Consider the following 27,673-nt stretch of genomic DNA (forward strand, 5'->3'; position numbering starts at 1 on the left):
GTTATTTGTGTAAACTTTAATCTCCTTACAGTAGAAACATACACAGTACAAGCCAAAAGTAGTGTAACAATTTTACAGCAAAGCTTACCAGTAAAATGCAAAACTAATTTGTATCAAATTCTTAAAAAATTGTGCACTTTCTCAAACTTAACTTTGTTCAGCACATCGTTTTGATTTATATATAATAAGGCATTAATTCTATAAGAATCATTTACTATATTCCAAAATCGCATGACCTAGGTGTAACACTCTATAGCCTGATACCATTTTTGTTCCTTTTGGTATTTACAGATTTAATCTACCTGCATTGACATGTAGCACAGGAGCACTAAGAACAAATACAAGCTTTGCCAATACTAGTTTCACATTGAAAACATTACATAAAAAAAAAGCTCAATTGTGCATTGCAATAGCTTGGTTCAGCTGCAGCCATGACTGTAGTTTAAGAATAATTTCCCCTTTCAGCATGTTTCCTCACTTCCAGTAGTATTTTGGTCTTTCAAAATGCAGAACTGAATCTGCTCTGAACCTGCAGGAACTGGAAGAGGACCCCATTTTTACCAGCTACCCAAAATTTGTTTTCCTCCCCCCCCTCCCCAGAACACAGTTCTTAAGTTTCTTTGAAAGTTAAATCTTTTATAAATGGCATTTGAATTCATTCTAGCTACTATGTACAGAAATGGCTCAGGCAATTAAGTTAGTCCACCTTGTCATTAGTCAACAGGAAGTATAATTACTGTAGCTGTAAAGGAGGTATCTAGTGTTCCAGAATAAGTGAGTTTAATTAAGGTGAGAGCTTCCTCAATTATATTTACATGACAACTTCAGGCTCAATGTTAAATAGCAAGTCATCATTTCCTCTTCGAACTTCAAGTAGTAGAGGGGATTCATTCATCACAGCCTCTTGCAGGTCACTGGAAGTCATCAAAGGACGCCCATTGACTTTAACAATGATGTCTCCATCTTGGATCCCTCCTCTGCAAAGACAAGGAAAGGGTAGTAAGTATGCATTCTATGCAGAGAGAAAGTACAAAAACTATTCACCATCTCTTTGGCTGACTTAAAAATTTTTTTACTTGTTTTAGTTTCCACTGAAAGGAAATTCCACCCTTCTGACTGCGGAAGAATAATCAGTAGTACTTGCTAAATGCAAAGTCAGTCTTGCATTATTTCATTGAGGATTTTCTTCTAGAACAGCAAAAACACACCAACAGTAAAAGTTGTCTAGCTTTCTCTTTGTCTTCCACAAAACTACAGCAAAGGAGAAATAGAAAAGACTTTTAGCCATGACTGACTCACTCTACTCCATCCATTTGCAAGAACATGCTTTTATCTCTCCAGTATGTATTTTTAAGCATTGGAAATTAAAGAAGTCTCAAAATTTCAAGACTAGCAAAGCATACCAACTGAACTACAGGTAAATTATTTCTCTGTTGCTGATCAAATGGAATCCAAAATAACTCCTTTTATTGCCTTTCCATTTTCTTAAAAATTCCTGAAGTAATTTTTAGAAGTGTCTTACTTATTTTCCAACTGTTCTGTAAAATAGTTTCTTCCTCTAACATAAAGCACTGTCTCAGATAATAGCTCTGACAGTGTCTTATGTGAATGCCATCCTGTTTAAACTCAATCCAAGTTTCTGTTTCTTAACATTCAACATACTTTTCAAAAACAAAATTTGGTTCATTGTATTTGGGGTGTTCTTTAAATTTGCACACTGCTAGTGTTTCATAATGTCATTAAAAAAGTTCTGATACTGAAATATTCCACTTTTTGTAGATGTGAGTAGAATCTTAGCGCAAATATTTAAACTTTTTTTTTTTTTTTAACCTAAATGCACAATTTTAAATTGTTTAACTACAAATCAAGACTGGTATGAGGAAGTACTTGAATATAAATAGAAATGTTACCTACTAGTATCTATTTGAAGATTTACTTATGGTGAAGAAAATAATGTGTTCTACATACCTATGAGAAGGTGAGTTTGGAACAACTTCATGTACATAAATTCCACTTCTGACATCAGGAAAATCAGCATTACTGTGTTTCAATTCTTCCACCAAGCTAAAAGAAGAACAAAATTATACAGCACTTGATTCCACTACAAAAGCAGTAGCATTCAAAAATATTACTTATTTATTCTCAATTTTTTTGTGACCAAAAATGAATGACTTAACAGTTAGTTGTTTGCCCCTTCTTCTTGTGATGGCAGTGTAAGGGATTTGAATTTGGATTAAAACAAGTGATGCAGATTTTAAGAGAGTCAAAAGTACTTACCTGTGCAAAGCATGCTCTATTTAATGGTCTCAATACATGTCCTGCAAGAACCTGACTTTTGCTATTTGTAGCAGTAGCACAGAGAGCACTGTGGAAGAGCACAGGGACAGTCACTCTGTCCTAGGTGCTGTGCAGGGACAAAAGACATTCCTGCCCAAAGAATTAATGCTGGTGATGGCGCAGAAATTTGTGAATTATTTTGCTTATTTTATTTTGCAAGTCATTCTTAATTTGTCTTTATCTAGAACAATATACCTTTGATAACTTCAGTCAGATAGATTGGAACTGTGAGAGTTTTCCAAGGAAACTTCAGCTTCCTCAAGTTTTCTTGGGGAATTATTTGTGCATCCTTTTCTAAAGAAAGATGATAGGAACCAGCTGCAAATAGAGACTCTAAAAACATCCTCTCATTTCTGAGGAGATGACATCATTTCAGGTCTGTGTACAGTGTGGGTTAAAACCCATTTCTAAAAATAAAGGGTTTTAACTAATGATAGAATACTCTGCTGTCCGCCATGAAAACCTGGGTCCCTCAGAGAGAAAGCAAGCCAAAATGGCTGCACGCAGCTCCACTTCATTTGATTTTGTACTGAGGAAACTAAGAATTAAATGACTAAAACAAACACACCAAGGGAATTAGTCTTTTCCTGAAAATAGACCTGGAGACATCTTACAGTGCTTTATTAGACACCACAAAAGCAGTAAAATCTTATATTGTGTTCACTTCACAATTACGCAGAGAAACATTCTGAGTTTCTCTCCATCGGTGGTGGCCCGGTGATGTTAATGACATTACACTGGCTCATTCCAGCTGAGGATCTGACCATTTGGGGAGGATCACAAGAGTGTGACTCAATAAACAAAGATGGCTTTACTAAAACCCCAGGTGGAATTTGTCATCTTTAATTTTGTAGTCTACTGCCACGTTGGAAACATGCCTACTGCTGGGAAAGAACACAAGCATTAAGAGCCCTCATTTGTTATCCCAGAATATATCCAGGTAACAGCAAGACACAAAGCAACATGAGAGAGAAAAGACAGTAAAGAACTGGAGGAGGGTGTCCATATTCTGTCTTTGTTAATATGGAGGCATGAAGCTTTAGTTCTGCACCTAGCAAATACTTTCTTTCCAGTTAAGAGTTAGATATCAAATCTCACATCATATGGTCTCCACTGGCACTGATAAAACTACTGCCAAATCCTCAGGCAGCTAATCTATCATTGGCACTCATGGTCATCTGAGAGCAGCAGCTTGTTTAAATGTCACCTAAAACCTAGTGTAACTCCAGACATCCTCATCAAGAACCAAAACCAGTATTAAGGCTCTTCCTAACTTCCCTCACCTATCCAACAGTACATTCTCTGTTATTAGTATTTTGAAAATAACCGACTGATTTTCCAGGTCTCAGAACATGTATTTCACCAATATCATTAAAATGTTTGCAGACTCCACAGAAGCTAACACACACTTCTGGATTCTCTGAGATTTGTAATGACAGCTGAATGAAGTTCTGAACTACTATTGACCACATTTTGTATGCATGATCATATAGATTACCTTTCTGGAGATACTTACGCGGGTGTTATTGTCAGCATTCTGATGCCAATGAAACGCTTCTTCCCATCTGAAAATAATAGAGGATATTTAAGAAATTTAGACAGTGACAAAAATAACTACTTTAATGACCCAAAATACCTGTCAATTAAAACAGGATATATCAGCTTTTAACAAAACTAAAGAGAAATCATACACATTTACACTGAGGTCATTTTTTTATTTTGGTTAGCCTTGGTGTACAGAATCACAACCCCCCCTCTCTGCAAGTGAGGGTGAGAGAGAAGCTCATTTACATTCCATAAGAGTTTTCCTTCAGGAAATTCAGGAAAAAAATCTGTGATCTAGTATCACACAGCTTCAGTAAACGGAAAATTCTGTAACCACCATTTCATCTGAAACTGGTCAAGACAATTTAATCACACAGTGTTCTCATTAAAATGTAGAAATGGGATTTAAAGAAATTAAAATTTCCACCTCTCAGAGAAAGGAGAACAAAAAACCTCACACTGATCCTAATGCATGTAGCTTATTTCTATCCCAAAAAACCACAAGTTTTTAAAAAACCCATAGACCTTAGCCAGGACTCTACAGAATTTTAAATAGTGAAAATTCACTCCTGTGGGAACAGCACCACATTTCTGTAGTTGGCTTTTAGTAGTCATGATATTGCACAGCTGTCTTATGAAAAAAAAAAAAGCAGTTTGATGACTTCCTGAAGAGAGTGCTTCAGTAGTTAGTTATATCCGGTGTGAAACAGTATTTCCCCTTACTTGTTCCAGCATAACTACTTCACAATTTCTCTGAGCTTCTCCATGTTCTCATGTGAGGACAAAGTTTGAAAAGGAGATGTACAGAGTCTCATGGAACTCTTATGTTTCCAAGAAAAATAGTCCCAAGTAAAGGAATTAGTCCTGAATCTTACGCATGTCCAATATTCCCATTAGTGTCAGTGAAAGTGTCAACTGCTAAACACTGGATTTACTACACTCTGAACAATCTTACATCTGTAACTATCATCCCTGATTTCCTGAAATGTTCTGGTTTGCCTGTATTTTAAAGTGAAACTAATGAGATCAAAATCAGCTATAGTAAGAGTGTCACAAAGAAGTCCAATTACTCAAAGTCTCAAAAGCTTGGGCATGGCCATGAACTAGCACTCTCATACTGCTTCTCTAGTCTACATGTCATAAATCTAAGTTTTCACTTTTTAAAAATATCCAAACTTGAGAACTCTCCCACCTGAAAATGCCCCTGTCCCTGCAATGTGGACAGTTAAATAATGAAGTTGTCTTCACGAGACACATAGATGACAGACTCTCTGATAACAATTTCCTTACTGTGCATTAAACAGTTTGCTGCTGGTCATTGCCTCTATGATGCAGAAATATGCAGAAGCACAAAGCATATTCTGGGGGCTGAGTTAGGAATGTTTACATGAGAGAAAAATCAGAAATGAAGGAAGGGACAAAAGAAATTGATCTGGAAGAAACAAAACAGCAAGGAGAAGATTGGGCAAGAATGAAAAACCACAGCAGAAATGCCGCTGATCTAAAAGGGAATTATTTCCCCAGTGGCTAATGATACATGTAAAAATAAGGCTTTTGGAAAAAACAATCTGGTAACTACAGACTTATTCACAAATAAAAGTCTCATTCCACCTCATCTTTGGGCAGTTTGGGCTACATTTTCATCCATGTTCATGCACTAAACTCAAAATCACCTTCTCCCTCCTCTCCACGATGTTTGGTACTCTGCAAATAGCGGTTCATATGATAACAGTAGCAGGCTATTGCATAAAGTAAAACTAATAGCTATGAGCTATGGATTATTTTAGCAGCAGAGTCTAGATTCCCCCCCTTCCCATCCCCCAGCCCTTTCATACATAAGAATACAGGTAAAGAAACTGCAGGCCTTTTGTTTTGCTAAAGTCTGTTCCATTCAAATTTAACCCAATCAAACATCTTACACAAAACTCCAAATTTTTCATCAACAATGATCAGAGGTAATATAATTGTCCAGTTTGTTAGAAGTATCAGCAGAGACTGAACAGGAACAAACAACCAGTTGTAGTGTTTTATCACCCCAAAGGACAGGCATTTTGATGTCAGGGTTAAGTCACATTGGCAGAGCAGTGTGTGGCACCTGGAACTACCACTGTCATCTTACATCTGTTCTGTGAATAAAAAGTCACAAAACCTGTCATTCTGGCAATCTGTGCAATGATGAAGCAGAAGAAAAAAATAATTACGAGAACTGGAATAAAGTAAGCTCGTAAACCTAAGTGCGTCACCAGGGTGAAATCCCAACAGTAGTTAAAAGAAGGTTAATACGTTGAAAGAGTAAGGTTGAACAAATATGAAACCATCGCAGCTTAAAGCTGGAGCAGAGCACACCAGAGAAGGATATTCAAATTGCATTTCATTTTTGTAAACACCAGGACACATTAAACACTGATTCCAGTCATACGAAGTCAAGCAAACCAGCCTCGACCATTAGTTTAAACTTAAATCTGTTTTGTGTTAATAGAAAGTCACAAGCAGCTGACCCCAAGTATCTAGAAGCAGTTCACTATTTATGGAGATTTCTGTTCCACAGCAAGGAAAGCATTTGCTATTCTTTTTTTATTGATGCTTGTAACAATAGCGATACAAACCAGACAGATAAACCCAGGCTGAAGGCAAAAGTGTTTATGACTTATAAACTGTGGTAAGAAGAACTGATAAATCCAAATTAAGGGGTCAGGTACTCAAACTCTTACGGGCATGAGTAACTGGCACGAGTATCCCCACTGCAGTTGATTTCAGTGGGGCCAGGATATCGCCAAGATCTCTGAGTGAAGAAACGAAACCTGCACTTTTTATTCAAGTGGCAGGCAAAACTCCTACTTCTCTGCTCACCCCTCTTGCACTCAGATTGTCTTGCAGATTGCATGAGTAGTCCTGAAAGCATTTAAGAAAGATACTCCACTGCCAAACAGAAACCACGAAAAGAGCTTGAGTCTATAATGCTGAATTATGTGCAGTGTACTTCCATATAAATGGCATAGTTGAATTTACTCAGTAGTCTGCATGTATACTCAGAAAGCCCTCATGACTATTAATAATTATCAGTAACAATCAAATACACAGGTAAGCACACAGTTTCAACACAACTAAAAAAGCGTTCTGGGGATGTAAATAAGGGTACATATAAATGACCTGTTGGGTGTGGCCAATGCAGAGCTCCCCCATTTCTCCTTACCCATCTGAAACAAGGTTTATTCACTTTTCTGCTAACATTATATGAGAGGCCAGGCTGACCTCTTAGGCCGGATTTTCTCTTTAATATTTTGTCAAATTGCTAACTTACTGTCTTCTGTCCTAGAGGATACATGTTCAAACACTTTCTAGTTTTACTGTTCTGCTCAAGTCTAATCTAGGGATAGCAGAGCCAAGGCTGAAAAAGAAATTCCTATGAGATACTAAAAGACACTGAAGTTAAAAAAAAAAAATAATCAGTCAATGCTTAAGTATATAGATGACTTCCAAAAGTAAAGACAGAATACACAGATGGTTAAAACTGAGATATAGATGGAGAGACTTAACTTCATGCACAAGTTTAGGAATTCCTAACTATAGAAGTAGGTTAACATTATTACTGATAAATCCCGAATTAGCAAAGGCTTTCAAGATCATTCAACAGACAACTGTCTTTATGCAGTGTGGCAAATCTTTCATCAAAATACATTATGTATTATTATGTATTACCCATGCATTAGGTAATATAGAATGTTTAGACAATAATAATCAATGCAAGTAATTCATTCAAATGCCATCCCCTCCTTTTTCCCCCGTCTCCACTCCTGTACTTCAGTAGATCATGTATTTGCAGTTATATACAATGGATGTGACTTCAAAAATACATGCCTTCCATGTAAAACTGGTAGTTATCTGATCAACTGAAATTTAAAAGACTAAAGTCAAGCTTATTAAACAATATTCTGAGTATTTCCCATATGCCAGAGTAAATCTGGAAAGAGTGGTTTCCTATGGGAATTTTATCATCTTCAGGCAATCTGATATTTAGAGCAAAATGGTAGTAACCTTAAACTTATTTCTTATGACCTAATTGTACCATAAGGGTGGATCCCACTGAAACTACTGAAACGTAACTGAAGAGAAAACATGATAAAAACATCCCAAAAATTCTGCTTACATAAAATTCTTATGTCAAGAAATAATGCCTATACAACAAACCTGAAAACTATTACTGAAGGCCTAAACAATGCAAACTAAGTCTCAAATATAGCGAAAACATCCCCTAGAAATGATCTTTCTCTATGCATCAAGGGCTTTAAATGACTGTTCTTTTGCCTGCAGCAAAAGGCCAAGGGGTACTTCAGACAAGCAAAAAAAAAAAAAACCCAAAAACTTTTTAAACTGCCATTGCTCAGGGTATGCCAAACAATGACAGTCACACTGATGCTAGGAGTAAGTAAACTTGAATCTTTCATTATTGTTTCTTCTTAGGGTTCCATAGGTAGAGTTATCTCTAGGCCCTCCAGCTGGGCTCAGCGGGTTCATTGTTCTCTGGAGGCAAAGGTGCCTGAAGGAGCGAGGTGGCTCATTTCAGTGGTGGCATCTCTAGCCTTCACTGACTTTCCAGCCCCATTTACCAGGCCCCCCCTGACAGATGATGGGCTTTCAGCACATGCCTCTAGAGCCATGCCTTCAGGGTGAGCCGTTGCTCTCCTCTGTTTTGAGATGACTCGTTTGGTTCTGAAGGGTAACATCACCAAGGATACAGACCTGCTTCTCTCAGAAGTCAACAAATAGTAAGTAACCTGGGTAAATAAACAGATTTTTTTGACTTGTTGGCTGAAACAAAATTAAGTCAGCTACTTTGAAATGTACTTTTCAGTACATAATTAATAACTTTTTTCATCACACCCCCCCCCCCATCAACAACTGAAAACAATCTAATTTCGGGAATTCAGCAAAACACAGAGGAGTGGACCCATCAGAATTGTGATGGTCTCAAATATATGAGCAGATGCATAACTTAAAAACCTCTGACTAAGGGAAGTTTCTGAAATAACAGTATCTGAAAGAACACTGAGAGGACAATGGTGTAGGGAAACAACCCTGATATGAGAGGCTGGATGAACTCAGAAGACAAGATTAATATCAAAAAGATTCAAGAGAAGCAGCAGCCAACAGTCATGATACTAGATGAGCAGGGTGGGGACAGATAAATTGGCAAGCAAAAGAGAAAGGAAGGTTTGGCCTGGATGAAGCGTTACTAGATAAGCTTTGTCTGTGCAGCACATAGTATGACACCTTGTACAGTGCAACAGATATAAGGCAGGCACATAAAAAAAGTCCAGAGTACTGCAGTTTTCAGTTGCTGGTATATTTAGGTTTATATGCTCTTCGGCGCAGAGGCCTTTCTTTTTTTCTGCCTCCCCACTCCTTCCCCATGTATTTCTTCTGGAATTAGCACACAGCTCTCTTTCACCAGGATCTGAGAGTCTATCACAATATCCCATTATATAGTACTGACTTAGGTGACCATGGTAAAATAAAGATTATCCACTGACAGTGCACACACTACACTTCACCTGTGAACAAGTGTTTTAAAAAGTTTTTACTTTATTCTCCATAGTACACCTTAATCTCCTTTTTGCTTGGACAGTATATGAAAGAGGAGGATAAGACTCCTTGAACCAGTCACCATCTGTTCTCAAGATTATTTGAGACTGTAATGACTCATCTGTGTCCTCACTACCCTCAGAGGCCCTTTTTCCCAGATTTATACAGATACCGTCTACTCTTCAGGGGTTTGAGTAATAAAACATCTCTCCCACTTCTGTGAAGCTGTTTTCTATTTCCAGGTCTATGGTGTTCTACACTGTAGAATAATGCTGCTCCTTTCAGCAGTAAGATCCCAGATCTGTGTCTTTTGGCATTTCACCAACAGATCATGATAATAATTGGAAGATGTCACTGTTTCTTGCAGACCTTACCTTTACTTTGTTTGTCATGTGACTCTGTGAGAAACTGAGTGATGCGGTCTGAAGGAATAGCAAAAGAAATTCCAGCTGTGACCTTCAAGGTGTTAATGCCAATCACTTCACCATCCTGTTGAGAGACAGCACCCAATTAATTTGCTCCTAAGTGACAGGGTTCAGCTCACTGTCTAGCATTTCACGTTAAAAGCTGGTGTAAGAAATTTTAGAGTGTTGTAATCATTCAAGAAATAAACATTACTTATAAGGGAGGATCTGGGCTCTGATTCACAATCCCTTTTGCATTTAACTGTGATGCCAAAGAGATTACAGTACAGTTTGTTCATCCACAGTCCATCCCACCACTCAGCAAGAGATTCCCTCCACTGAGCAGGCAGTGGAGTCACTACTACCACTACAGCTACAATTCACCGACCTGCAAAATCAGTGCTAGTTTAAAGCAATCTATTTGAAAATAATCAGTTGTGCAAATTAACCAGGTCCCATCTTTGCCATGCATCCCAGGTTTCATAGTGTGAACAAGCATAACTGCTCCTACCAGAGCCCATTTTCCTCATTTCTGTGTAAAATTTCCTCTGCTCTATGGGGAAATGTTATATGCTGTATGAACTGAGACTTAATTTGCAGTTTTTATTAGCTTCAGAGTACCTGCCTACCACTAGCTTGAATGACTAGAAGCTGGTATGACCTATGAATCTTTAAAAAAAGAAAGAAAATAAAATTCTCCCACTTCTTTCAAACTAGCTCTTGAAACAAAACAAACCAAAAACCAAGTCACTTGGACTTACCAGATTAACTAGAGGTCCTCCAGAATTGCCGTACTGTAAAAATGACATAAGGGAACAATAAATTGGTGCTTCATTGTAAGAAATGCAATATTTATGTCAAACAGTATTTTCTTTATAAGTAAATAAAAGAGAGCAGGTCATTTCTTAGGTAGCACTGAAGGACACAATACTGATCACAGAAGATTATAGGTAGGTGTTACCCTACCGGTTCACACCTCCTATGATGTTTTTTTCTTTTCAGAAACAGGCCTTAAGTTAGGAGTGGCAACTTAACACTCCAAATAGTTAGACCCTAAGTTTAAGAAGAATCATCAAATAATTAAAACAAGTATTTAGATTCTTCTACTGTCAGAACAAGGTTTTGAAATAATTAATTGCTATTTGAAGTTGTATTTCAGCAAGGTGCCCATCCAGTTCTTCAGTAGTTTTATTCATCACTTTGGTTTGTAACACTGTCATTCTCTTATTCTCCACCGGATAACACAGTGCTCTACATGAGGTTGGTACTACGTAAGGATTGATTTAGTAACCACAGACTTGTAGCCCTCTCTAGAAGGGGCATATAGCAGCTCTGAGCAGTCCAAAGTTGCCTAATACCTAATGGCCTTCAAAGGAAACATTCAACAGGACTAGAGGAAATGAGAGTTGGAGAAGTTTTTTGTCCATCCTCATGTTGGCTCAACAAGTTTGTTTTTGAGCGAGGCCAGAGTTTTCAAGTAGGTCTACTGCACAGCCAAGAGCAGCAACTTACCACTCAAAAGAAACAAAAGCTGAGCGATGCATGACAGCAACACGAGCCATATAAACTCTTTACACTTAGATAGTACTGGGCAAACCTTATAGATTCTCAGAAGAATAAAACAGACATTAAAGTTTTTAAAATAGCTTTGAAGTTCAAGTTTAAACAAAGGGATCAGTTTCTTACATTCTATCTTTTCAGTGATCAGAGGCTACACACTTGATTTTTATGTCTGACTGACACAAAGGAACCAAGATAATGATTTTTCAGCCTTCCTCAGCATATGAGCTTTCATTCACTTGTCCTTTGCTTCAAAGATGTGATAATGGACAACCTTCGGCACATGCAGTATAGCTTCATTTAGGAACATATGGCCCTGTTTTCTCCTGCCCCATGTTCCTGCTGTCCTAGCCTTTCTCAGAATGCAGCTGCATGCACATTCCTGCAGGAAACTCTTGGCTGAGCCACAGGAATGCTCTGACTTGACCAGCTCTCAAACTCCTCCCATTCTCAAGAGAAAACTAGTGCATTAGCTAAGCACAAAGCATCCCTATGCCAGTGACTATCTTCATATTTTGTGGTCTCTGATGGCAAAGTAATTCAAATATATTGTCATTTTCCTTACCTCCTCTGCTATCACTATTCCATTTGGTCTAGCGTATCTGACACACTCTGCTAACCTTGTTTATACTTCCTCATTAGCTTTTAAGGGCAGTGAATGCCTAAGTATATACAAGGAAGCAGTTTGATCTTGAGGAATGCATATAGACGTGAAGTCAAGAATCCCATATTCTAATTCTGTCTCTGCCACCAATTCAGCGCATGCTCCCAAGTAACCAATTTTGCCTAAGTTTTCCTATTCTCCTTAGACAACTGAAGAGAGTAATTCCAATTAAATGCCTTAAGAGGTTCAGCTCCTGGATCATGCAGAAGCTTTTTGAAAAAGCTTGCTTTTTTTAAATGACATATCTTAGCACCAAAAGTAATTACCCTCTTTTTTCCCCATACAATTTCTCTCAACAAGTCTGTGACGATAAACATTTGTGAAGCACTTTGTGTGTAAAAGTCTTAAGCATTATGACTTGTTATGTCAAATTTGACATTGAGGTCCAGCAAAGAAATTTTGAAAATATTTTCCTTTCAATGTATAACAGTTTAAGCCGTAAAATTTCAGGCCATTTTCTACCTCGGATATGTGTGTAGTGCTCTTTTTAGAATCAGTACAAGTTAGATACACACCCAAGGGCTTTACTTAAGCTCTCTGGATCCCTCCAAGCTGCTCTGAAGACATTATTTTCATGTATTTCTATACAACATGCAGTGCTAGGACCCTTAACTCCAAATTGTATCTCAAACTTTATGTTATGTTATTTTACATCTAAATTCTTACTTGGAGTATGTGATGTGCAAAAGGAAAACAAGAACCACACAAAAAAACCCCCCAACCTCTCCTTAAGCTCTTACCTGGGTGTCCTGTCATTAAACTGAAGCAGATACTATCAACTTGACTACTCCATTTGGTTCTAATGCATGGAGATGAAAGAGACTTTGGCTCCCTCAAGTTGCACCAGGGAAGGTTTAGACTAGACATTAGGAAGCATTTCTTTACAGAACGGGTTGTTAGGCGTTGGAATGGGCTGCCCAGGGAGGTGGTGGAGTCCCCATCCCTGGAGGTGTTTAAGAGTAGGGTCGACATAGCGTTGAGGGATATGGTGTAGTTGGGAACTGTTAATGTTGGGTTGATGGTTGGACTGGATGATCTTCAAGGTCGTTTCCAACCTAGACAATTCTGTGATTCTATTCTACAGCTTGCTTGGCCAGATCAGCTGATCAAGCAGACAGAAATGTGCCGATTTACTGTTGGTCTGTACAACTACGTGTTACTGCGTGAGATCTACGCAACTAGAAGGGTCTTCACAGACAACCTCAAAGACAGTAGTTTTATTTATCATACCTCTCACAACACTAATGCCTGAACGCAACTTGCAGACGCTGCATAATCTTTCATAAAAAGAAGAGCCTATCACTGATTTTAAACAAAGCTGCTTTTATTTAGTGGATTCACCTTTCAGAGCACACACTTCTCTGCTGAATAGGTGTGGATTTCAAGGTCCCAGGACTGTGAAGCTCAGGTCCTCACATACCTAGTACTTACATTGATAATAGCATCTGTCTGAATGTAATCCATATCTGAGTCCCGCAGGCCAAGTTCTTTGCCATCTCGCTGAGCAGTGCTGACAATACCGGTTGTCACAGTGTTCTGTAAGGCAAATGGACTTCCAATCGCCACCACAAATTCTCCTGGCCTCAGATCAGCAGAGTGTCCCAGTAACAATACTGGTAGTCTTTTCTTAAATAAACACAGAAAGAAAGAAATAAGCATGAGTTTATATCTGAAAATAACCTGTTTGGAAAGATCAAAAACTAGCAAGAAGTTAAGAACATATACTTTCCACTACATTAATGTAAAAGCCACTCACTATCATATACCCAAAACTTATGCCAGGTAAAATTAGTAGACTGCACAGTGTTACTGCTTTAAACTGTCTTCAGAAACAAAACTGCTAGCAGTAGTACCTTGCAATTTCATCCAGACAAAAGAGCCATCAAGATTCTGAAACAGATTTCCCCATATTCCAGCAGACTGTTCCCTGCAGCTCCTAGAAACAGCATACAAAGCAGCTGTTGACCAGCCTGCTGCTCTCCCCATCTTATGTACCACCTTGTCATCCACGTACTGGCACAAAGCTAGAAGGATTAGCCAAAATAACGTGGGTCTTCAGGTAAAGATAGCAGAATATGGCCACATATTAACTGAGCTGCATTTTTTCCCCTTTGTTTTCAGTAGTTCCTAGCACAGAAGACAAAGTAATTTAATTCCAAGATATGAAAAATCTCCAGGCATTTATTTCAGCATATTGTTTTCCCCAGATATATTTCCAAGGAATCCCTAAACATATATTCCAGCCAACCACTCCAAACTAAATGAAACTGAAATAGGGTTCTCAATTAATTCATCTGTTTATGCCACTCACCTTCGGGTGAATCTTTATTGTTGCAATGTCAGATTTCTTGTCAATGTCTTTGATAGTTGCTTCATAGGTATCTCCATTCTGTAGCTGTACTTTCAGTTGTTGTCTCCCTGATATAGCATTGGTGCTTGACACCACGTGGGCATTGGTGACAATTAAACCAGAATCAGACATAATAAACCCAGATCCACTGGAAAGTGGGACATTTCGACCAAAGAGAGGGTGCCTGTACACAAAGCAAGTAATTATAACTCAAAAGAGAAGCATAACTTGAGAAGATTACATTAGAAATCATTTACCACCTTTCACCCTGAGAAATAACAAAACATTTGGTGACCAATGTTACAACCCTTACAAAAATTAAATTTAAAAAACTGACAAAGAAAGGACCCTTTGCTGAACATTGTGACTGCTTTTAGTCAGCCAGGGAGATAGGAACTGAGGTTTTCAGACAACCTGCAGGGTCCTTTTCCTTTGGTTTCCAAGTCTATTTTTAGAAGCTTCCTTGCAAAGAGGCTAGGTGACAAAAAGGCAAGGAGGAGTCCATCTGATGCCACCAGTAGCTGCTTCTATACCTGAAGAAAACAATGACAGGAAATAGTAGGGCTGACAAATGGAATGATCCTCTAATGGGAAAAAGGGAAAAAGGAACCTTGGAGCTGGACAGAGGAGTAAAGAAAGAGGTGACGTCTCAGGGAGTCATGAAGCCCAAGTGTGGACTGGCAAGAAAAAGCATGTCTGGAAACTGAAAAGACTGGGAATGTGAAAGAAAAGAAATAAAGAACACTAACAATACGTAAGACTTGGTAGAAAACAACATTTACTGCAATATAGACAGCTAAAGACTTTATAAACTGTTTAAAGTACTATGACTTTTCTCTATGAACAACTGCTGTAATGACCATAGATTTGATAGGGGAACAGAAAGTGCCTGGGCAGTAGAAGATGAGAAAAGGTCCACAAATTCGTCTTTCTCCTAAGATGTGGTCCTTATTAGGAAATTGTTTGAAAGTTCTGGGCTATTCAGCAGTAAAGAATTGGAGCCAATCCCAGCCAAAAGACAGTATCACAATTAGCACCCAGCAGGCTGCTGGACAAACATTTACTTATAGGGAAAGAACAAACAATCTTAACTACATATGCAAAGACCTTAAACATCTTCAACTGTAATATTCTCTCAGAAGATCAATCACCCTGTGTATAAAGCTATGTCTTAGAAAAGCTGATCATCTTGATTTTGCACACTAAAAAAGCCTATAAAAATTCTCCAGGAAATGTTTAAACCTATGCAAAACGAGAGTACTCCAAGCAGAAAGGTATTTAGGTAATGGAGTACCTATAATATCTGCAGTGATTTGTTCTGACAGCAGGTTGGTTTGAGCACTCAATGTTAAACCTGCCTTCCAGGTTGTTTTGAGCACTCAGTGTTAAACTTGCCACCTCAGCTACAGCTTCAGTACACTGAATATTGGTATGTGTTGGTCAGCAAATTCAGTACATTTTTTTTCCTATCAGAAATCATTTCTGTGTTTAGATAGGTTACATCTGGTCAACATGCTACTTCTTAATGTTCTCCCTGCCAAAATAAAATCACCTCTCATTGAAAACAGAATAAGCAACAAGGAGCTATATTCTTCCAGCTTACCTTCTGGACTTTTTTTTTTTTTTTTTTAAACTGGGATAATAAGCACAACACAAGCAACACATTTTAGTGAAGGCTTAAGAGACCTCCAAAAATGAGACAGACTTATTTTATGGCAGACAATATGTATTGTAAAGTACTGTAAAGACCGTAAGCCTGATAAAATAGATCGACTGAATAGAAACAAAACCCAAAGATGGGTGGTTCTCTGGATAAATGAGTCTGCTGTAATGTTTCAGAACTTCAAGAACTGTGTGAACTTTAAGAATTCCAACTGAAAGTTACTGCACTGGAAAAGTCTTTGTAGACCTTTGTTAAATAATGCAATTAAAACACAAAGAATTGGAAGCATTACCTGAGGAAAAGTTCAATGTGTACAACTGCAGGTGCAATCTTTTCCACCACATCTGCTATGAAGTTGAATTTGTATCTTGGGCTGCTGGACTGTAGGTGACCTATACTAGCAGAAAGAATTGGATATGTTAATAAGACAACACTCTTTTATACCAAGTAGGTGAGATAAATATGCTTTGAATTGGTCTGTTTCTCCTACTGGGATAGTCTCCTAACAGGTATTGGAAAAGGAATCAAAGTCATTAAGATTGTTCAAAACTTATCCAGCATTTTGCTTGATCCTGAGAAAATTAAACATCATCATCACTTGGCTATAAGTTCTTCGACTTTCTTTGAAGTCTACAAGCCTTGTCTGGAGTATTTTTCTTGGGACAACTACTAATTATTATCCAATATGCATAGGCTCATAGGGTAAGTCATGCTGGAAGGGACCTCAGGATGTCTAGTTCAACCTCCTGCTCAAAGCTTGGTTAGCTACAAAGGCAGACCAAGTTGCTCAAAGGCTCTGTCCAGGTGGGACTTGCAAGCCTCCAAGGATGGAGGCTCCAGAAACTCTCTGGGAAACCTCTCCCACTGCTTCACTGTCCTCCGTGAGGTAAAAATTCTTCTTATATTTAGTCTGAACCTCTCTTGTTAAGACTTGTGTTTCAACTTATGCCCGTTGTCTCTTATCCTCCCACTATGCACCACTGTGAAGAGCCTGGCTCCATTTTTCTGATAACTTCCTCATAAGTACAGGAAGGCTGCTGTTAGGTCTGCCTGAACCTTTATCTTCTCCAGGCTGAACAAGCCCAGCTCCCTCAGCTTCTAACAGGAGGTACATCTACCCCCGACCCCACCCCCATCCTCATGACCTTCTCCTGAATTCACTCCTGTTTGTCAATGCCTTTCTTGTATTGAGGGGTCCAAAACTGGATGCAGTATTCTAGATGTGGCCAAACAAGTATTGAGTGATACAGCTGCAGCATTTGGGAACTACATTTAGAACCCAAGTTAGGATTTTCTGAAGTAGACACATTAGAAACCTGCTGTAAATTATAACCTTTGCACCTAAAAAAGTTTTGCAAATTCACATTTAAGCTGTCACAAGCAGCTGGGCATAGCAAGAGATTATTAAATGCTAAGTGCTCTGATAAAAGCCAGTGCAGTACTACATTAAACAGCACTATACACAGCATTTGTGAATACTGAATATAATTCTGTGGAATGAAGATCTTAGAGAGGGAAAAAAGCCCACAGCATCCTGGTTTCTAACGTCACAACATCCTGGATTCTAACATTGCAACATCACAAATAATACTGCTTGTGCTAGAATGCCATACTTTCTGCAATCCATAATACATGGGGACATATCACCACACATGTTAAACATACACTAGGGGACATAACACCACACTCAAATAGCAATCTTTCACGTTCACAGCTTTGAAATTAACTATGGGATCTAGGCAAGGGAGTAAATGAATTGTAATCAGATACAGCAATAACATTTTTGGCTTTATTCAAATCTGGTGCAATAGCACATAGTTTATCCCAGGGATGTAATTCTTTTTCTGCCATTTAGTCAGGAGAGAGAGGCTCTAATTTCTGATTTGTAAACAATATCAACTCTTCAGAAGTGATGCTTCGCACCATCGTGGTTTGCTCCAAGTTCAACTCATGCTGAAGGATGAACTTACTCCACAGCAGCTCTTGTGTACCAAGTCAACGCCCGATTTTAAAGGTTCTAGATTTGCCTATTTCTAGATCACATAACATAGTAATGAGTCCAGATACAGATTCTGTCTTTTGAAAGGACACTCTTTTCTTTCATCAGCTGCCCTTTACCCAAGTCTTTAAAAGGAAAGTAGGTAGGAGGCATCACACAAAAAGCAAAGATACACAGAAAAGAAAGAAGAGGGAAGTTTAAGAGACTTCTTATGCATTTTGGTATTCTGTGTAGCTCTTAATTCAAAGATCATTTTCACCAATCCTTATCTACAGGTTTTTTTACTGATCATTAAACATTGTAACTTGTAAATTACTTGGGATGAATATAAAGATTACAGCACAATGAAGTCTAACCTATTTACAAAAAAGATGTCTCACTGTTCTATTCTTTGAATAAATTCATAAGATAGTGGGTGACAGAGAACTAGTTGTTATAGTTCTTACAGTCTCTCAGAAAGCTTTCACAATAAAGTGTTAAAGGACCTACAAAGTCAGAAAGTGGGAGACCTTACATTACCACAGTATCCAAAAGACCTGAAGCAAAGACAGGAACTTATGGAATGGACCCAACACTAGTTAGTACCAAGGAAAAAGAAGTATTGAAGAAGCCAGATCAAGACAATTAGGCATTTCTCCATAGAAGTCCGTGAGTTCTTTTTCCTATTACTGGGCATGGGGTTCACTTCTGAGGGGAAAGAAACCATGCTTACATTTAGCAAGCTAGATTTATATGATACAGTATAAACAGAAGGAACAATTTGGCAGGACTAGATTAAGTCTATTATTTTTATGTACATTCTCACACACACTGAAAAATCTCTCTAATCAATTGAACATGCTTGTTTCAGCACTTAGTTTAAAAGAGACACCGCAAACAAGAATCAGAGAGGACAGTCAAATGTAAGCACAATATACTGTTATTTATTTTGCTTACTGGGCCACTGAAGATTTATCTTACCTTCAGTTCACAGGCAGCTTGCCTGATTATGCAGTATATCCTTTGAAGTCTACTAACATGACTTTGAACGCTTGCATACACAGCAGTGTTCACTAACAGGATAAAACATTATAATCACATTTATTTTAATAGAAATGATGACACATCTATGAAAAACAGTTGGCTAGCCCCTCAGCTGATGAACTAGCATAGAATTGGGGGGAAAAAGCACAGTGAATGCAGGCTTTCAGTTGGTGTAAATGAGCATAGCTCTGTGTGAGTCAGGGCATCTAACCCCTTTGCATCTGCTGAGTGCTGAACTGTTCTGCCCATGACAAACTGTCACAGCACTGCACATGGGCAAAAGCAGAGCAGGATGCCTGCCAAGGAACTCAGTTTTGCACCACTCCTGACTAGCCACCAGGGAAACATCATGGGTGGCAGTGGCTTTCCAGGTAAGATTTGGGGTAGGCAGAAAGAAAAAGTCTGAAAGAGGTATTGGACGAACGCAAACATGGGAAGAGCCGAAGAAAATAAAATGCAGCAACACAGAGCAGAGACTGTAAAACTGAAGCAAAGCTTGTCTTCTTTCCATACCATAGTGAAAGCATTTCTCAGGCTGAGCAGGAGTCTAGAACCTCAAACCTGAAAGTGAATCCAAATCTGCAATATATATTAAAGGGAAATCCAAAAGAAAGGAGGATCAAGAATAAGACAAGCAAACTTTTCAAGAAAGGTGTAGCTGAAGATCTAGTGGCCTGATCAGAGGTGAGCTGTTCTGCTGTTGTCTGATGGGGACTAAACACTGGTGGAAACTGACTTACAAAGCTGAGAGGCCTTCATCGAAACCAATCTATTTGAATAATTTTCTCCAAGCTGGGTGTGATAAGAACCTTTAAACACATTATATGACATGTCAGGAACTCAAACTGTGGACTTGGAAGAGGTAACTGCAAACTAATGTTTACTCGCACACATATAGCCCTATTTAAGGGAACTGAAATGTTAATATTAATAACATTTTAGTGCCTAACTTTAAACTGTTGGTTTTCATCAGAAGTTCTCAATATACTTTAAAAGGGAGGAATTGCAGCCTGAGAAACTGAAGAAGGAAGCAACATCCAACATTACAGAAGTTGTATAAGGTCTTATACAAGAAGTTGTATAAAGTCGCCCTGAAAAGAAGCGTTTTAACTGTAGTAGCAGAATCAGGGCTTCATGTCAGACATTCAATCTATGCTTTAATTTGCATTATTTGGTAGACACTAGTTGCTGCTACTGTTCTTACTAAAACAGTAAGAACTCCCCCCCCACCTCGATACTCTTGCTGTCTTGCAGAGTTTCACGCAGCTCTCAGACCTCTGCTGGACTGTGAATGTAAAAGCTCTGAGTTTACAGCACCTTTGTGTATTTTGACCTGTTGACCTAGTGAGATTTGCCACGTATTTTTTCAAAGGTCTCTCAATAACATCATTATTTTCCATGTTATTACTGCATGCTCAAAATCATCTCACACTAACCAAAGGTAATTTATCTTGGCAAAAAGCCATAATTTAATCCAATTAACTGTTGTATAACCAAGATATCAAAGGTGTTGCAACCAGGTTGTACTTGAAGCAAAAACAAATTTACACTGTATGAGTCTTTCGCTGTCCACACATTTCTTAATCAAAAGAACTAGATTTTCCCAGTCTGCTCCATACCCACAAATCAACCAGATTTTCAGCAGATCTGAACTCCCATCCTATCATTTCAATTAAGTGATTAGATTTTCAGAAGCTATCCAGCTCCTTTCACACACTCAAAATCCAGATTTTGATGTAAGTACATAAACTGGAGCTAAAGATGTTCAGCCTATTTTGTAAAATGTGATCTTACATTTCCAGTTCTATGGGCTCCAACTACATTGCATTTACATGGCTAAAGCTAAGTGCCTGTCAGGTAGGAGAATCCTTATTATCAGCTTAAGACTCTGCCTGCATAGTAATGTTATCTACAGGCTATGAGTTAATTTAATAGTGTTTTATTTGCTTTCTGGTAGAGACAACAGACCCACTCCAATCTCATTAACACTGCTGTAAATCAGGAACAACTCCAACAAATTTTTAGAGTTAACCTAGTATGAAGAGAACTGGAAAAAAATTCCAGCAGAAATAAATCATCATAATCCCACTAAAGACAAGCTAGACCAATTTACATTTGCAAAAGACTGAAAGTTTCTGAATATCTGCCAACTTACTCCCTGTAGAATTAAATCAAATTACATTCAATGGCTTCTTAAAGACAATACATGGTATTAAAATCCACAATTTTATATTCATTAAGAATCTGAGAGCCTGGGAAAGTCATTCTTTCAAGGCTGTTCCTCCATCTCCCTTTTAAAACCAGCTTCAGAAAAGATCTGTATGTTCAGCAAAATTATTATGACTAAGGAAGGACTGCAACCTGGCAGATCTGATCACCGGGGATAAACACTGTCCCTACTGTGCTTTCATGGAAAGAAATGAAAGACAAATAAAAGATTATAATGTCTCTGCTTAAAAAACAGAAACATCTGCTGGAATATATAGGTTCATGGGCAGCTTTTCCGATGATTTCAGCATTAAGATCAAGTTGCATAGCTGTGCACTGACCATAAAGCCTTGGTGAGTTTAATGCCACATTATGGTTCAAGCGACTTGTTTATACAATGGATATCTACCGTGCACAGATGAAAACAATTTGGTGAACCAACACCAAAGTGGCTTTCTTGTGCAGTGCAGCAATCACAATGGTCAGATGGAGACAGACTGGCATAAACCTTCCAGCACAGACACCTCACTGCCTCGCTGACTTCAGATGCTCAGAGACTCAGTGAGAACACCGCTTTCCTGTTAGCTATCCTATACAAAGCAGTGAGGTGTTATGCTCTGAATTATATACCAAACACTGTACAATATCCATCCTCACCTGCGGGAACTCAAAACAAACTCAGACATAAGGAAAACAACAAGTAAAGGAATGTGACTAGAATTTGCTTTTCCAGCCAGCACCTTGCAGTGCATTTCCCTAAATACAGCTGAAGGCAGCTGTAAGGCTTTGATGACAATACCACTAGGAGACTTCAGTATCTCTTACTGGGCCAATCTCTCAGAAATGCAAGTAATGATACGCTCAGTTGTTCCTCTGCATCTTCAAGGTTACGTACAGGCACACTCCAAACGCCCCATGTAGAACTGCACGCAATGACTCTGCTCATGCATTAACCATATTTCAAACATTTCGTTTAGGGAGCTGCACTTTTAGGCCCATATCTTGCAAAGATTTGACTGACATGGGTGAGGCTTTACATCATGACCACTTTCTGAGAGTGACTTCAGTTAAACAACGCAGAGGACAGACATTCTCAGGCAGAACCCTGCAAAGGATCAGTGTCAAAGCCAATGTACTTGTTTTCTGGAACTTCTTTCTTCAAAGGTTTTCTAATCAATCTTTTAGTTTTCCTTGCTGCACTGGCAAGATAGCACCCATATTTTTTTAAAAAAAAATTTTTTTTAATTTCACATCCTAGGTGAGCAAATACAAATCTTTCAACATCTGAACTGTCTTCACAGAAGCCATCAGCAAAATAACATTGCAGGGAATTATTAACTGTACTAAGAAATCTGTACAGAGAGATCACAAACAGCACTTTGTGGAAGAAAGAGTCTGACATAAATTGGCCATAGATTACAGATGACCATGTGAATCCTTTGAGGAGTATGAGACTTTAATAGATCGATATGTGGCATTTTTAAAATTTAAATTTGCTGCAGTGAGAAACAGGGCTCTGTAAGAACAGGTCTTTGATTACAGAGGTCATCTTCTGTAAATGTTTATGCCATTACTTACACACTAGCCTGTAATATCTTGTCTTTCTCACAGTAGGCAACAGAAGGCAGGAAAAAGCTAGCTGCTTCAGAAAATTCCCATATATTAAGGTATCTAGTGTTGAAGAGGAAAAAAAGAATATTTGTAGCATATAGATTCAATTTGCCTAGGAGTTCTGCAGACTGTTCCTATTAATATCTCAGAGAAGTTCAGGGGTCTGCTGAGACACGTAAGGCTAACTGTATGAGTAACAGTTTTCAGGGCATAGGCGTATTGAAGAATATCAATGAAAGAGTTCCAGTATCTCCATGCAGTACACACCCCCTTCGTACACTGTACCTAGAACTTGTCATTTGGCATGCTGTTCTTCAACCTAATCCAGGACTTCAACAAGGAAAAAAATATTGTAAATTCTGTCACTTTTGGAATTACCACTCAGTCATCCTCGGCACCTGTTTCCTTCCTCCCTCCCTTCCTGCATCCTTTTCTATCCTTTACTACTCCTTTTTCATGCATCCTTGTTCACCAGAATTCTGTCACTAGGAAACCACAGCTAAATTTTCTCAGCCTATCTTGGTTTATCACAGCCAGAACCTAACTTAGCATTGACATAAGCAACTGGAAATGGACAGAAGCAGACATTTCAAAAGCTAGCTCCTCAGGGTCATTGCACATTCTGAAAATGGCCTAAGTCATGCTGTGTAAGGTTACCGTTATCTGAGATTGTTTTAATATATGTATGGTTAAGTAAAACTGAATTTACTTCATAACTGACTTAGCCTTTCAAACTCTGAGTCATCTGAGGCCAGACTTCTTTCAAGAACAGGGAAAAAGAGAGAAACTCGACAGTAATTTTAAACTGTTGACTTTCTTCTAAACCTCTCATTACAGCCATTGAATGTTATTGTTTAAAAAAAAATTAAAAAAATACTATAATTGAGTTCTATTCCTGGCTCAACCACCAACTCAGTCTGACCTTGGGCAAGACACTTGGTTTCTTTGAGCTTCAGTTTGTGCAGCTGTAGAATTGAATAAAAAAAAATTAAAACTTAACAGAGAACCAGATGCTTCATCTAAGCTGAGGTTTTCTGGGACAAAAAATAAAGCCAAAATAAAATGAACACTAAAATAGTTGCTTGAAAAAAAAGTTACCTCCACCTCACGGCTTCAAATTCCTAAGCCTGTTAACAGTAGATTCAGGAGGATTCCTTAAAGAAAATGTCATATATACCAAACCCCAAGTACTCCGTAAGCCCTTAGATGCAGGCTAGCTCACTCATTTTGATTAAACGTTCTGATTATTTCATGTGGATCAGTTCCAACCAAATATTAGGAGTACTAAAGCTAACGGATGTTGATGTGAAAAGGAACAGGCGAACAGCAGTTTATGACTACAAAATACCGGAGAGACTGATCATTGCAGCTCCAGGCTGGCATTTGGAGCAGTTCTTGTCTCTGACAAGATACTCCTAAAGGAACTCCAGAAACATAATTTGACCTCCTCCCTCTACACCATAGTTTGCCTTCTCTCAGGAGCAGGATATATGAAATATCCCATATTCACAGAAAGGCTACTACAGTAGCTCTTTTCTCTCTGACCCCTCCCAATAATCTTGGCAAGTTTGCTATCTATGAATAAACAGGACAGTCAGTGGTTCACCTGACATAATGGAAACACTAGTGCATGATTTAAAGCTCCGCTATGCATATGGCTTTGCTTTCCAGGAACATGAGAAAGGTAGCAGAAGCAAACCCTTAAAATAACCTATCAGTAAATATGTGAAATTAACAGCATTAACACTTCCATAAAATGACCCATTTTAATACTATAAAAGATTACCAACTGATGCAATCGCTACATTTTCTGAAGTTAAACCATTAAGCTTGAAGTTGCCATAGCATATCACAATATCCAAGCAAAGGCCTCGGTATGTAACTGCAAACAGAAGACCATTCAATATCCTAAGTGTCTTTTAAACCGTAAAGGAGGTTTGCAGGCATTTTCTCCCACTTTAGACACTACAAGACTACAAAACCTCTTGTGAAAACAAACCAGGCAAAAGACTATGTTTTAGGTGGTTTATATACTACTTGGTGCTTTTTCTGCCCTGTTTGAGCTGCATGGATTTAAGAGGCTTTTTCTGCCTAGAGATGCCTGTCAGGTGAATGCAATTAATCTCCCAGATACCACCAGGGAAGGCCAGAGCATGAGGGTTCCCTGATCCCCACTTTGCTTGTGCAGGCTATGGCGCAAAGCGTCTGCAACGGAACCTGCACAGGCAATGCCACCCAAACACCTCCGCGGTGAGTGCTGACGTTACGAAACAAAGGCAGCCTTGGCAGGATGAGCGCAAGCTTGCCCTGCCAGCATGCCCTGCCTTGGGAAGAGCAACAGCTGAGGGTGTAACCACTGTCCTACCTTGACAGCCCAGTGCCTCCACCAAGCTCGTTTCCATACTGAGTGCATGTGCCTCCTGCTCACGGAGTGCTGTGGCAGTGATGTGCACAACAACACCGAGGTGTCCATGGCCATGCTACCGAGGGGAAACCTTCCCAAACCTCAGCTGACTCCTCTAGCCCAGACTGAGGACCAACGAGGAGAACTTCTGCTGTTCAGAAAGGCCCCGAGCACTCCTTCCCCACACCAAAGCCATCACTAGCAGCGGGGCAAGGTGCCTTGGCCTTGTAACCTCTTAGAGTCCCTGGAGCCACCCAGTCTTCCCAGGCCACTGGAAATCACAGCTCTCCTTAGCACAGCCCGCGCCGTCCCCCTGCCGCCCTCTGCCCCAGGAGGCCGTCCCCGCACAGGGGGGCCCCGCCATGCTCCTACCCGATTCACAGGCTCCCTTCTGGACCTGGGCGACGGCGGGCAGGCCGTGCTGCAGCGCCTTGCGGCTCACCGCCTTCAGCTGGCAGATGTTGTCGTAGGTCCGGCCGTCGCTGCCGCACACCTGGGCGCTGAGCTTGCACTGGCAGACCCCCTTGGCGAAGCGCTTGCCCATGGGGTAGCGGCAGTCGAGGCTGTCCCCGCAGGGCGGGTCCTCCTTGCGGCCGCAGGAGTCCCCCTCGCCCGCGGCGCAGATGAGGCAGCAGTTGCAGCGGTCGGGGACGTACCCGCTGGGGCAGCTGGGGCTGGGGCACTTGGAGACATCGCAGCGGGTCGGGCACTTGGCTCGGGCCGCCGAGAGCTCCGCGGCGCCTGGGCTGCAGCTGAGGGAGAGCAGGAGCGACAGGCTCAGCAGGGACACCCGCATCCTCGGCGGGCTGCTGGCGGGGAGAGCGGCGGAGAAGGGGTGCGAGCCCTCCCGGCCCGAGAGGAGGAGGTGGAGGAGAGGGGGAGCGTGCAGTCGCGGTGCAGCGAGGGAAGGGAAAGTCGGGCTTTATGCACACACGGGCGGGAAAGCCCCTTCTCCCCCGAGCAGGGCTTCTGCAGGCGGAGCGAGAAGGAGCAGCTGGAAGGAAGGAGCCTGGAGTACAGAGCCGCAGAGTCCAGGCCAGCTCAGTCCGTCCGAGGCGCGGCAGCTCAGCGGCTCCCGGGACTAGCTCGCAGGGCTGAAGCGCCGAGCCATGGCCAAGCTGCCGCGCAAGGTGAGCGCCGTCCCCCGGCGGCGGCGGGAAGCAGTGCGGGCGGCGCCGGGCAGCGCGGCAGGGTTATATGTGGGACGTGCCCGCCGCCGCCTCCAGCTGCAGCTACGGCGGCAGCTCCGCGACGGCAACGACGGCCAGGCCCCACCCCGGCCGGGGAGGGCCGGCTCCCCGCGGGCGGGCCGCAGGGCCGCGGAGGGCCGGGCTGGGGGGAGCCTTCAGCCGGGCTGCGCTGCGCTGGGCCGGGCTGGGCGGGCTCCCTACGGGGGGGGGTAGAGCGGAGGGGCCCACTCCCCTTAGCCGGGACGGTGTGGGGCAGATTCTGCCGGTCTGCTGGTAAATCACCACCCCGAGGGGGGAAAGGCCCGGTGTGAGCCCGGCTGCGGCGATCCACTCGACGCCAGCAATTGTGGGTGTGCGACCTGGGCTAAAAAATACAATACATATGTGTAAGAGAACGTATGTGAAGAGAGCAGCTGCGACCTCAGTGAGTGCGAGGGGCAGAACGCTAGCAGCCAATTTGTCTTCCCTCATGCTTGTCTTTAATGTTGTCAGCATTTTTAAGGACATTTGTCATCACTGCCACCAAGGGGTGGTCAAGGTTCAGCCTCTTGTTAAACACAACGGGAGTTGGATGTGAATCCCTTTTTGCAGGTGACGAAGCAGAGACACCTGGAGCTGAACATAGCCCTTGTAGCCACTTGTTCATACATGGCATCATGGCAAGTTGTATGAGACACTTTCCAACAGCCAAAGGGGATCCACTGGGGCTCCCCGCTGTCATTTATTTCAACAAAAGATTTGGTAGCTTCTGTATAATGATATCTGAAAGTATTGCCAAAGCCTTAATTCTTGACTTTTGGGGTTTTTTTAATCTATTATTAATCACAAAATATTCAGTAACACTGTCAAAGTGGAACAGCATCTGTTGAGCTCTGATAACTTGTCACCCACATAGTCTTCATGCTATGCAGAGTAAACCTTGTCCACGTGTGCCGTCTTTATCAACAAAACACTCACATTTGCTCTGAGGTAGCAACTAGTCATAACATTCAAATTAATCTAGGTATGAGTTGAGCTGGCTTCCAGAAACACTAAGCTGATTTCAGTAGAAAGACTTCTGACATAGCTCACCTGGAGACTATACCAAGCTGGGCAAGTCTTACTTGCTGTGTATGACACTTCCAACCTTGAC

At 40.5% G+C, this 27,673-nt stretch overlaps 1 protein-coding gene across 1 annotated transcript; it reads right to left on the minus strand.

Moving 5' to 3' along the window:
* HTRA3 (HtrA serine peptidase 3) lies at positions 1 to 26,541 on the minus strand. The gene is made up of 9 exons (XM_074822031.1): positions 25,724 to 26,541; positions 16,399 to 16,498; positions 14,405 to 14,627; positions 13,525 to 13,719; positions 10,631 to 10,663; positions 9,840 to 9,954; positions 3,854 to 3,902; positions 1,969 to 2,064; positions 1 to 977 (listed from the first exon to the last, which is right to left on the minus strand). Exons 1-9 carry the CDS (start codon positions 26,145 to 26,147, stop codon positions 812 to 814), a joined length of 1,401 nt encoding a protein of 466 aa, XP_074678132.1. The 5' UTR covers positions 26,148 to 26,541; the 3' UTR covers positions 1 to 811.
* Positions 26,542 to 27,673: the final 1,132 nt, after the last annotated feature.

The sequence above is a fragment of the Strix aluco genome, chromosome 4, assembly GCF_031877795.1.
Source record: "Strix aluco isolate bStrAlu1 chromosome 4, bStrAlu1.hap1, whole genome shotgun sequence".
NCBI lineage: Eukaryota > Metazoa > Chordata > Aves > Strigiformes > Strigidae > Strix > Strix aluco.